The sequence below is a fragment of the Anabrus simplex genome, chromosome 1, assembly GCF_040414725.1.
Source record: "Anabrus simplex isolate iqAnaSimp1 chromosome 1, ASM4041472v1, whole genome shotgun sequence".
Taxonomy (NCBI): Eukaryota; Metazoa; Arthropoda; class Insecta; order Orthoptera; family Tettigoniidae; genus Anabrus; species Anabrus simplex.
The window spans coordinates 65,328,015-65,340,793 of NC_090265.1; the positions used below are offsets into that span (position 1 = coordinate 65,328,015).

Genomic DNA, 12,779 nt, shown 5'->3' on the forward strand with positions numbered 1-12,779 from the left:
AAATAAATAAATAAATAAATTAAAAAAATTAAAAAATTAAATTTCCCTTGCCTGTTCATGTGAAGACCATGCCTTGTAAAATGATCCCTAGGTAACCTCTCACATTCAAAATGAATTGCTATTCTTTCCCTGTTTACAATTTTAGATGCATTAACTAACCCTATCATATGTTTATTTGCCCTCTCGATTACATTGGTTTTGTGTGTTAATTTTTAGCAGTTGACTTGTAGAATGCCCAATTCCACACTAATTACATTTTCATTTAGCCCTACATCATTTGTTCCCCCCATTATCACCAGCACATCTTTCTGTCTTACTTTCAATGTTTTTCACAGTTTTTGTTAAATGTGCATTTGATTTAATAATACTTGGCAGTTAGTTACCTTAGCCTAATTTTGAACGAAGAATTCCATTGCATTGCCATCCATGACTGTCACTGATCAGCAAGATCTACTTCACCTTCATTGTATTCCTCGCTTCTGTTGACGGCCCCTTCGGTGGCATTGATTTCCATCCTTTCATTGTCAAAGTTACCCTGAAATATTTGTCCTGAATGAGTAAATTTATAATACCAATATAAATGGTCCGTTATTGGACATTATAAATTTTCCTGCTAACTCATTCTTGGTTGCCAGCGTTTCGCCCTCGTGTGCTAGGGTGGGCTCGTCAGTTGGTACCTAGCACACCTACCAATACGCTGGCTAGTGCATACCGTGGAGGCCACTGCGTAGGCTAACTGGAGCCACCGGCAGTGCCAATGCACTAAGAGACTTTGTCTCATCAGCAAAAATTGATGCCTGCTTGGCCATCAGATGATATAGATGTTGATTCCCATAGGGAATCTGAAATATTTGTCCTGAATGAGTAAATTTATAATACCAATATAAATGGTCCGTTATTGGACATTATAAATTTTCCTGCTAACTAATTCTTGGTTGCCAGCGTTTCGCCCTCGTGTGCTAGGGTGGGCTCATGCTACTGAAATGCATTCCAATGACTAGAACAAACTCTACACTGTATACCATTTCTCAAACACTTTTTGTTGAAACTGCACTTATTTCCACTCATTTTACAAAAGATGAAGGCCCAACCCCCTCCCTGTGTACATGTTTCCGGCATCACCTTGATGTGGATTTGAACCTCTATGGTTTCTCATTTTCTCACCAGGCAGCTGTTGGAACTGTACTTTAATCAAGGCCATGGCGGCTACCTTACATGAGTTAGTGTGATTTTAAACACAAAGAAGACATCTCCGAAAACCTTTAAAGTAGTTAGTGAGTGGGATGTAAAACCAGTAATATTGTTATCAAACACATAGGAAAAGAAGATAACATTATTATTTAACCTGTAGAGTTTATTCTTCCGTCTACTGGACCTCTTCATCATTTCTATTGTGCTGAGGAATAGAATTGTACAGTCTCATGTAAGCTGTTCCAAATACTAATCATCAGATAACACTACTGCTGTATTTCATTGCATAACCATTACACTTAAAATTTCACTACATTTCACTACTAAAATTTCACGAGTGTTTCTGTTTAATGATCAAGAATTATTTAAGGTACACACTGTCAATACTATTTTTATTTTTTTTTGTTAGTGGCTTTATGTCGCACCGACACAGATACAATAAGACCTAATGAAGACCTAGTTTAAGAAAACTAAATCTATGACAAGTACAATGTAACATGTTAAAAATTTTGGATGGTGGCATGGAATTAAAGGGGGGCCCATTTTCACTAGGTCTTATTGTATACACAAATTTTAACTTAACTAGCTGAAGAAGAGAATGTACATATACTCGAAACATGTACTAGATATAATGTAAATGTGAAACGTAAATATAATTTTTTTTAACACATTGTATTGACTAGGCAGATCATTCATCTCTATATTTACTGTGATTAAGTCAATACGGACCCAATACTGGCCATTATGGTCAAGATTATTAATAGTGATGTGTTGGGAGCGTATTTAAAGCAAGGTAATATAAATGGACCATCTGTGTCTACTAAGGGATCACTTTTCAAAAACTTGGCAAATTTGCTTCAATTTCTGTAAACCTAGATTTTCAGACAAAACACGCATGCACTTTTCACTGACAGCACTTCCTACTTCACCTGGAATGGCTTCACTAAGGTTTACAGTTTCTTTATCAGTGTTCATTGAAGCCACAAGGGGCTTCCCTCTCTTTCCAAGCTTCGAGATCACTTGCACCAATTTACTGTAATAGGTTGCTATGAAAGACAAACCATTCCTGACACTGGCGTAGGTGAAAAGTTTCTTCACACAACAGACTGATGCAGCATAAATTTCAGGGAGAGCAGCAATCACTTCAGATATTTTGTCAAAGTTGTCTGAATAGTATAAGACAGCAGAAATCCACGTCCCCCATCTTGTAAATACTAGTTGTGGAGGAAACGGAAGTTCAGGAGCAGTCTCCTTGAAGATCTGGACTCACTTGACAGTTATCTTCTTTGCACTAGAAATTAATTTGTGTACATTGGGAAATAAACTGCACACATTCTCCGCAATTTTGTAAAACCCATTTGCTACTTATGTCACATGCACCATTTCCAGAAAGAGAATTTTAAAGCCTTTGCACTAAAGTAGTTACAGTAAATCCTGTGTACAAAGGTAAGGGTGATTGACATAAAGTAGATAATTATAGGCATCATGTGTTGCATGCAAGCTCTGGGAAATCATTCTTTCTGATTATATTAGATACGAGCCCTGCCACACTGGGGCAAAACACTGTCTGTTTATGATTGATGAAGCCTAAAGAGCTTGAATATTTTAATATTCATAATCGATTAAATTTAATTACGGTTTCGTATGGGGAAATTCATTTTTTATATAAGTCAAAGGAATGCATTTATACAAGTAGAGGTGCATACCTCCTCTATGCCCTGTTGCTTCATTGTCCTACAAAGGTGACTTGCAATGGTGTTTCAACTCTTCAGTAGCCGCCAGCATCTTGGAAAGATGTGACATGTATTTATTTATCAATTTATCTATTTATATATTTATTGTGGCCCAGGCTATGAAGTCACTTCTTTTGTGGCTAGTGTAGCTCGAGATATTACGCTGCTGAGGTATGTAAAGTTTTCCTAGCATGATGTTTGTTGGTCGGTTTTCCTTGCTTCCCACCATTTGACATAACATTGATGCCATTGATGCTTTCACGGACCGTGCTTATAGACATGATGTGGGCTTTTGGGCTTATGCCATGTCAAGAAAACAAGGTGAAATTCTTTATGTTTTACAGAGAACTTCAATTAATTTACATTATTGCACGTCACCATAAGATGTTTCCTTGGATTCTCAGAACTTACTATCACAAAAAGAAAGTCAACTTTCCCTTCTTGACTACACTCAGTCTGTGGAGCGTAAACCCGAACAGTGATAATTAAGGACACAGCCTCTACCTTCCCAGTCCTAGCCCTTTCCCATCCTTCCATCACTGAAAACCTTTTATGTGTTAGTGCAGTCTTAGACAAGTAGGAAAAAAAACCTGAACAATGGTATGGGTGTTTTTGTTGATTTTCTGATGTAGCTTAATAATCCGTTCATTAACATAATTCAATATCTGCCATAGCATCGTTTTTCTTGTTGAGTATGAATGCCACACCATTTCTTGTTTCCTTCTTATTTCCATGCCAGTAGAGTTTGTAACCTTTCTGCAGCAATTTATTTCCCTTTCACTTTGTTTTGCTCAGTATATAGGACCTCAGACTTTCTTCTTTCCATGAGATCTACAACCTACTAACATTTAATTGTCAGAGTTATGGTATTTAATGTTGCTATTTTGAATTTGTTTTTCTGTCCGGGAATTTTCTTTGAATAATTCCGTTTAACTTTGGGCTTTTCACCATCGTCCTTAAAAGAATTATACATAGAAGGAGGTCTGGACTGTATCTTGGTTTTTGTTTACATACAAGGCTCATTTTACTGTTGAAAGCAATTTGACAATTTTCTCCCCTTGCTGGCTTGCTGGGCCTAGCACAAGATGAGGTATTTCTGTCAGGGACAACTCCCTTAGCCTTTGATAGTCCCCTATCCGATCTACAAGGCAGCAGCATTGTGATAAATTTGTGCGTTATTTTCTACACACATTTCATCAAATTTGCTATTGGGAAATTCCTCTGCTCAGAGCCATTGATTCTCCTTTAGTTTGCCAGGTTTGGTACTGGTCGCCAGACCCTCGGCCAGACAGCTGCAGATAGTACTGTCTACTGTCACACAGTAGTAGGGTGATCCTGACCTGACCTGTAATATTCGTTGCACATTAAACTTTTTCTCTGTTCTCTGTCAGCCAAAATGGTTATACATCAAGCAGCACATTGCTTGGGTAACTGTTCTTTGTAGACTGGAACACTTTTAGGACAGTGGAGTTTTGCTCTGTACACTCTGCCTCTGCCATCATGTCATGTGCGACTTGCCCATATTTGCATCTCCAGGAGATGTTTTCCTGCTCACTCTGGATACTCTTCTTCATGCTGCTTGTGACAAATGCTTAAATGCATCCACATTGCCATGCAGAAGACCTGATCAGTATTGTTATGCACCAGAAATTAAGGACTGTATCAAACGTTTTATCACCCTTCAATACTGAATGGAAATTGATATTTAAAAACAAAAATATCTTTTTATGTTTAACCCTAGTAGTGTTATGCTGTCATCCAGAGAATGTGCCAAGAATGCCAGGACCGAGCTCGATAGCTGCAGTCGCTTAAGTGCGGTCAGTATCCAGTAATCGGGAGATCGTGGGTTCGAGCCCCACTGTCGGCAGCCCTGAGGATGGTTTTCCGTGGTTTCCCATTTTCACACCAGGCAAATGCCGGGGCTGTACCTTAATTAAGGCCACGGCCGCTTCCTTCCACTTCCTAGGCCTTTCCCATCCCATCGTCGCCGTAAGACATATCTGTGTCGGTGCGACGTAAAACAAATAGCAAAAAGAATGCCAGGCCAATTAATGTAGCATTTTGCAAGTTCCTGTTTAAAGTGCCACATAATTTACAATTTTTAATATTTTGACTTTAAACTTGCAGACATTTTGAGCTGTGAGCTTGCATTCGGGAGATAGTGAATTTGAACCCCACTGTCGGCAGCCTTGAAGATGGTTTTCCATGGTTTCCCATTTTCACACCAGGTAACAAAGGCCATGGCAGTTTCCTTCCCATCCCTAGCCCTTTCCTATCCCACTGTTGTCATAAGACCTATCTGTGTTGGTATGATGTAAAGCAAATTGTATGAATAAATAAATAGAAACAACATGTAAAAATAATTTGGATGTCTTTATATGTTTGAGAGACTTAACATAGTATTTTAGTGTGCTTTTGTAAATAATGAGTCACATTGTTGGAATTATCTGAAGAGAGAAAATGTTATGGTATATTTGTTTTATTTATTCTAGGAATCATGTAATGAATCTTGCCATGAGGAGTTGCTGTGAATTCATAATTGACTTTTTATTTTAGATTCGGTTGATTGAAGTTGATAGTGTTCAGCTTGCTCCAGTTCTTCCTGATGATGATCAGAAAGAAGCAAATGTGAGTGCATTACAAGATGACATTGGACTTTCAACTCTTCATAAGACATTTGGTTCAAAGCGAATCAAACGACGTACAGAATTGCGGGAACGAATGTTGTTTGAAGTGGAGACAATGGCAAATCAACTTAACGAAGCAGCCTCAGGAGTACAAATAGCTGAAGAGGATCTTTCTGTGCCTTCTGCGGCCGGTTCAGATTCCCTCATTCCATGCAATAGACTAGCTAGCTCTGTTGATGAGGTGTATCAACTAAGTGATATTATATCCCAGTATGAGCTGGATAGCATGCAAGAAGAAGCAGAGAGGATATTAGAGAATATAGAGAGTTGCTCTGAGGATCAGTAAGTTTTCTTTGTTATATTTTATAATTTGAAGGCAAGTCCAAAACAAAGTTTCCCTATTTCGTTCACCTGTGCTGAATAGAGTTAAACCGGAGTGATACATATATTAAGGTGAAGGATTTTACATTTAACTAAGAATTACTTACAAATCAGGTTTAGATATTATGTCATATAGGTAATTATTAAAAATAACTATTTTCAGGAAAAAGTTTGCTACTTGTTTAATGTCACACTAACACATCAGAGGTATTAGATTTATAGGCTATTTCAGATATATAAGTTTAACAACATAATTTGTACTTATGATTATTTTATTATTATTATTATTATTATTATTATTATTATTATTATTATTATTATTATTATTATTATTATTATTATTATTATTAACTTTATTGGCCACATTGGACCACTTGAGTCTTCCATGTACACTTTTTCTTTGAAGGTTGTACTGTTTGATTCTTCTTATCTGCCCAGTACTTCTTCATTCATTCTGATCGCAGTGTCCTTAATTCTTCTGAAATCTCTACAGGCCTTCTATGCAGCATTTCAGTTGAAAATTTGTGATTATTAAGAAGGGTGGCAATTTTATTGTTGTTCTCTGCGTGTGTAATTTCAAATCCAACTGTTTTGAGATCCTCTTGAATTCCTTTGATCCAATGCCCTCGTGTCTTCTTTCCCAGATTTATATATAATTTATTAAACACATTGTGTACAAGGTATTAATTAATTAAACGAAATTAACATCATTTGCATAGTGTGACAAAGTCAATGCCCTGTCTTTGCACTCAGTGATATGATACGTGTTGCATGGTCCTCCACATATGGTGCACTGACATCTGTCGGTGGTGCTGTGGTATCCCTTGGTTGAACATATTCGGTGATGTAGTCCGTGGGCTGCCATTCTCGTATATAAATGGCACAGTTGGTAGTTGGCCTTTTTCCATTCATTGCTTGTCATTGCTGGGGTGGTGAGGAGTCCGGGATTGATGTCCCTCGCTTTCTGTCGCCTGTCTCCTAGGAATCTGGTGCTTTGTGGTGTTGGTATCAGATTATGAGCTTTCATCAGGTCTTCTATAAAGAAGGTTGTGTCTGCCAGGATATACTCTTTTCAGGTAGGCTGTTTTAATTCCCTCTAATCTCTTCAGATTCGAGTATGTGAGGTGGTTCCATATAAGCTGTATGCCATATGAGGCAATGGGAGCAATCTTTATGTCGAATAATCTCAATGCTGTTGTGATGGATAGTAGATTCAATTCCTTTGTCACGAAAGTCGCCTTTATTGCTCTTACAGCTCTGTCTTCAATGTGCTTGGAAAAGGCATGTCCTGTCACTTACAGTGCGAGTCCTAGGTACTTGTAGCTTTTGACTGTTTCTAGTACTTCTTCCCCGCAAGTGAATCTATGTGTTCACCAAATTTCCTCCTTTTCTGAATTTCATTATTTTTGTCTTTTCCCTATTTATAACTAGGTCATTTTCTTGGGACCACTCTTCCAATTGGTTTATGGCTTCTTGCAGGGGCTCTCTTCTTTCTGAGAGCAGGATCATGTCATCGGCGTACAACCACATCCTCAGTTCTTCTGTTTGTATCCTTTGTATCACATCATGGGTAAGTACGTTAAACATAATGGGGCTTACAGGATCTCCCTGGAGTACTCCGTTTGTTTGCTGGATTCCTTTGGATTGGATTAGGCCATCATGGATTCTGATTGTATTTTCTCGGAGGATGCTTGCTATGAACTTAAAGATCTGACTTTCTTCATCTAACACAGGTTTTAGTTTTTCCAGTATTCTATCCCTTTTTACCCCGTCAAAAGCTTGCTTGTAATCAACGAATGCTGCATATACATGGCCTTTGGGTTTAGCCAGGGCTTCGCTTATGAATTGGAGTACGTGTCCCACCGCTTCTATAGTTGATTTTCCGGGAGTAAAGCCGTACTGTTCCCGAGGTATAACTGCCATTATGTTGTCGTAAGTGGCTTCGGGCAAAGTTACAGCTTTGTAGTGTTGAATCTTAGTGTCAGTTGACAAGAATTTTTTGTTATAAGTTGACCAGGTTAGAAACTGTGCTTTTTTCCTTTTGTTGGTTCCATTTATCCATGTTGCTTTCTTGCTTATGTTGTGCATAATGATTTCTCCAAGGTAATTTAAATTGTAGGACTGTGTTAATTTTTTGATCATTTATGATGACTTCGTTTATGTCAAGGGGTCTCATTGGCATGATGTCAGTTTTCTCAAAGGATATTTGTAATCCTATTTTTAATGTAATTTTCTGGAGACTGGTGATCCGAGCACAGACTTCTTATATGTCAAGGGCTAAAAGAGCAAAATCATCTGCAAACCCTAGGCAGTTTGTCCTTATTGAGGGTTAAAATTATGATTTTAGGTGGGTTTTCTTTTTGCCAAATGTTCATGATGTAATCTAGAACCACATTGAAGAGCAGTGGGGATAATCTGTCACCTTGTCTGAGGCCTGTATTTATTGTAGAAGCATTTGACATTTCTCCCCTGAACTTCACCTTTGAAATTGTGTTGCTTAAAGTTATTTCAATAATGTTTGTTAATTTAGGATGAAGGGCATATGATCTGAGGATTTTTAAAGTGGGTCTGTGTATACTATCATAAGCCTTTTTGAAATCTATGAATGAAATGAACAGCTGTTTATTTCTGTGTTTGTAATATTCCTTTAGTTTCAGATTGATAATTTGGTCTGGGCAACTACTGTATGGGCGAAATCCTCCTTGGTATTCTCCAAGTTGTGGTTCCAGAATGTTTTTTATCCTATTGTAAATTATGCAAGAGAAAAGTTTCTAAGTGCAGTCCAAAAGGGTTATTTTGATCTTAACAACATAGGATTAGTTTTATCTCCTTTTTTGAATAATGGATGGATTACACCTGAGGTCCAATGTTCTGGGATTTTCTCTATGATCCACATTTTGACTAGATGCTGATGTAAATTTATGATTGCTGGTTTCCCTGCCTTTTTCCAGATTTCTGCAAAGACTAGGTATTCACCACATGGCTTAAAATTTTTTAGTTCCTTAACTGCGAATTCTACCTCATTGATGGTTGGAGGATCTATTAGATCTGGGGTGGTTAAAATGGGTGTGTTAGTATTTACTTCCAGCGTTTCCAGTGGGTCATCGCAATTTAAGAGTTTGTTGAATGTCTCTGCGAGGATCTCTGCATTTTCTTGATTACTATGGGCTAACCTTCCTGATTTATCTCTCTGCATTAATATTGGGGGCTCATCCTTTTTAAGGTATTTGCCAAGGGTTTTGTAATAATCTTGTGATTGTTTTTTGTTAAAACTCTCTTCTATCTTTTGTAAGGCATTTTTAAGACGTTTGTCTTATGATTTTATGGGTTGACTTCCTTTGTTTTATTAGTTCTAAATTTGATTTTTCTGATTTTTGTGCTTGATGATTTATCCAAGCTTGGTGTCATCTCAATTGCCTGATCACATTCTTCATCCCACCATTCATGTTTTTTTTCCTAGGATTTGTTGGAGCTAACTCTTCTGCTATCGATTTTAGTTTGGTGATCAGTTCTTCTAATGTATTAGTGTTGACAGATCCTTCTTCTGTTTTCCTATAGTACTCCGTATTATTTATGAAGGTGGTAGGATCGAATTTTTTTCTATATTTATTTGGAGGTCTCTTCTTAACCTTGGAGTTAATTTTATTTTGATCTTAACAACATAGCGATCTGACCCTGAGTCTTCCCCCCATAGAACTTTCTTTTAATATATGATTCTTTTATTATATCAGGTTTGAAAAATTATTAACCAACATTGTTGATTTTACACCCAGTTTTAAAAACATTTGTCTAAAAAATAGCATTTCTTTTTCTGTGCGAAGTGAGGTATATGCTCCTAAATCTCCAGCTGTTTCAGTTTTAGTTTTATGTGGATTATTGCCACTTCTCATATAAATTTTACTTCCTTGTCCAACGTGTAATTTTTCTCTTTCCATTCTCCATGGCCAACTGACAGCAACTTCCAATAAATTTCTACTGATAGTTTTTATAACTCAGTATGGCAAATGCCAGCTCTCAGCATCATTTTAATGTCTGTTATTTTCATAAGCTGTTTACAGTTAAAATAGAAGCATATCCTATGTCTCAAACACTTGTGTCATAATCTTTCTACTTTAGCATTATGTTGCAGTATCACTTACCATTTCCTTCACTATACCACTGCACCCCTCCGACATCTGCAGCTGAAGTCCCGCTGCCAACAATGCTGACTCTAATGTATCACATTTTTAATTCACCTGTTTTTTGGTAACAACAGGAAATTAATATGTCTGTGGCATTATTTTAACTTGTTACATGCAAATCAATTGTCTCTTAATCTTTCTCTTTTATTTAAATGCAACACAATCACTTACCTCGACCTTCATTACACTGCTGCACCGTATCCCTCGGACATCTGTAGCTGAAGTCCACCAACAACAGTGCCAACTCTAATGTATCGCATTTCTAACTCACCTATGTTTTGATTATAGGAATATTATTTTAATTTTGTTGTATACATGTTTGTGGGTTACTGTAGTCACGTCTAGTTCATGAACCATGGGCAACGGCTGAGTGGCCTAATAAGTGGTCCTGAGAGTTGGGATACCAGTTGCTATGGAATGGGAGTGGGCATCTCGGACATATTCTGAGTCCTGGCCCTCCTTGTGCTCAGGCAGCTAGGACTATACAATCCACCGGTGGTCCATAACCCATTAGAGGAGAGATCCTCACTTGGACTATGTGCAAGTAGGGTAGCATCCTGCTTCATGAATTTACCGAGCTCAGAACATTTTAAGCAAGCCTCGGACCTATGGGAGTAAGGGAGTCCCACTCCCATTTGACAGGCGAGGGACTCCTTGGAAATAACTTGGCGAACAAAATGGAATTTGATGGGGAGCTATCAATATTAATGGGGCTTATGGAAGAAAGAAAGTAGAACTGGCTGAGTCAGCAAAGAGGATGCATCTGGATGTGCTAGGCGTAAGTGATATTCAGGTAAGGGGAGATAACGAGGAAGAAATAGGAGATTATAAAGCGTACTTGACGGGTGTTAGAAAGGGAAGGGCAGAGTCTGGGGTAGGGCTCTTTATCAGGAATACCATTGCACGCAACATAGTTTCTGTTAGGTACGTAAATGAGCGAATGATGTGGGTAGATTTGTCAGTTGGAGGAATTAGGACAAGAATTGTGTCCGTGTATTCACCATGTGAGGGTGCAGATGAGGATGAAGTTGACAAGTTTTATGAAGCATTGAGTGACATCGTGATCAGGGTCAACAGCAAGGATAGAATAGTGCTAATGGGCGATTTCAATGCGAGAGTTGGGAATAGAACTGAAGGATATGAAAGGGTGATTGGTAAATGTGGGGAAGATATGGAAGCTAATGGGAATGGGAAGCGTTTGCTGGACTTCTGTGCTAGTATGGGTTTAGCAGTTACGAATACATTCTTCAAGCATAAGGCTATTCACCGCTACACATGGGAGGCTAGGGGTACCAGATCCATAATAGACTATATCTTAACTGACGTCGATTTCAGGAAATCTGTTCGGAATGTACGAGTTTTCTGGGGATTTTTTGATGATAAAGACCACTATCTGGTCTGTAGTGAACTAAGTATCTCTAGGCCTGAGGTAGAGAAAGTGAAATCTGTCTGCAAACGAATAAGGGTAGAAAATCTCCAAGACGAGGAAATTAGACAGAAGTACATGGATATGATTAGTGAGAAGTTTCGAACAGTAGACAGTAAGCAGGTTCAGGATATAGAAAGTGAATGGGTGGCATACAGGAATGCTGTAGTAGAAACAGCAAGGGAATGTCTAGGAACAACTTTGTGTAAAGATGGGAAAAGGCGAACATCTTGGTGGAATGATGAAGTGAGAGCAGCTTGTAAACGTAAAAAGAAGGCTTATCAGAAATGGCTCCAAACAAGGGCCGAGGCAGACAGGGAGTTGAATGTAGATGAAAGAAACAGAGTGGAACAAATAGTTGTTGAATCCAAAAAGAAGTCATGGGAAGATTTTGGTAACAACCTGGAAAGGCTAGGTCAAGCAGCAGGGAAACCTTTCTGGACAGTAATAAAGAATCTTAGGAAGTGAGGGAAAAAGGAAATGAACAGTGTTTTGAGTAATTCAGGTGAACTCATAATTGATCCCAGGGAATCACTGGAGAGGTGGAGGGAATATTTTGAACATCTTCTCAATGTAAAAGGAAATCATCCTGGTGGTGTTGTGAACAGCCAAGCTCATGGGGAGGAGGAAAATGATGTTGGTGAAATTATGCTTGAGGAAGTGGAAAGGATGGTAAATAAACTCCATTGTCATAAGGCAGCAGGAATAGATGAAATTAGACCTGAAATGGTGAAGTATAGTGGGAAGGCAGGGATGAAATGGCTTCATAGAGTTGTAAAATTAGCATGGAGTGTTGGTAAGGTACCTTCAGATTGGGCAAAAGCAGTAATTGCACCTATCTATAAGCAAGGGAACAGGAAGGATTGCAACAACTATCAACGTATCTCACTGATTACGCCCCTGTGGGTGGGGGCAGTAGAATAACACCCACGGTATCCCCTGCCTGTCGTAAGAGGCGACTAAAAGGGGCCACAGGGGCTCTGAACTTTGGAGCATGGGTTGGCAACCACGGGGCCTCATCTGAGTCCTGGCATTACCTCCACTTACTTGTGCCAGACTCCTCACCTTCATCTATCCTATCCGACCTCTCTTGGTCAACTCTTGTTCTTTTCCGACCCCGACGCTATTAGGTTTGCGAGGGCTAGGGAGTCTTTCATTTTCACGCCCTTCGTGGCCCTTGTCCTTCTTTGACCGATATCTTCATTTTTCGAAGTGTCGGATCCCTTCCTTTTTCTCTCTG

At 38.6% G+C, this 12,779-nt stretch overlaps 1 protein-coding gene across 2 annotated transcripts in view; it reads left to right on the forward strand.

Moving 5' to 3' along the window:
- The window catches only part of Polr1E (RNA polymerase I subunit E), a 107,459-nt gene that overhangs the window by 31,589 nt on the left and 63,091 nt on the right, over positions 1-12,779 (forward strand). For both annotated transcript variants that reach the window (XM_067156185.2, XM_067156190.1), the window contains exon 3: positions 5,481-5,893. In XM_067156185.2, the coding sequence (XP_067012286.2) occupies positions 5,481-5,893 (413 nt within the window). The remainder of the gene's footprint in view (positions 1-5,480; positions 5,894-12,779) is intronic.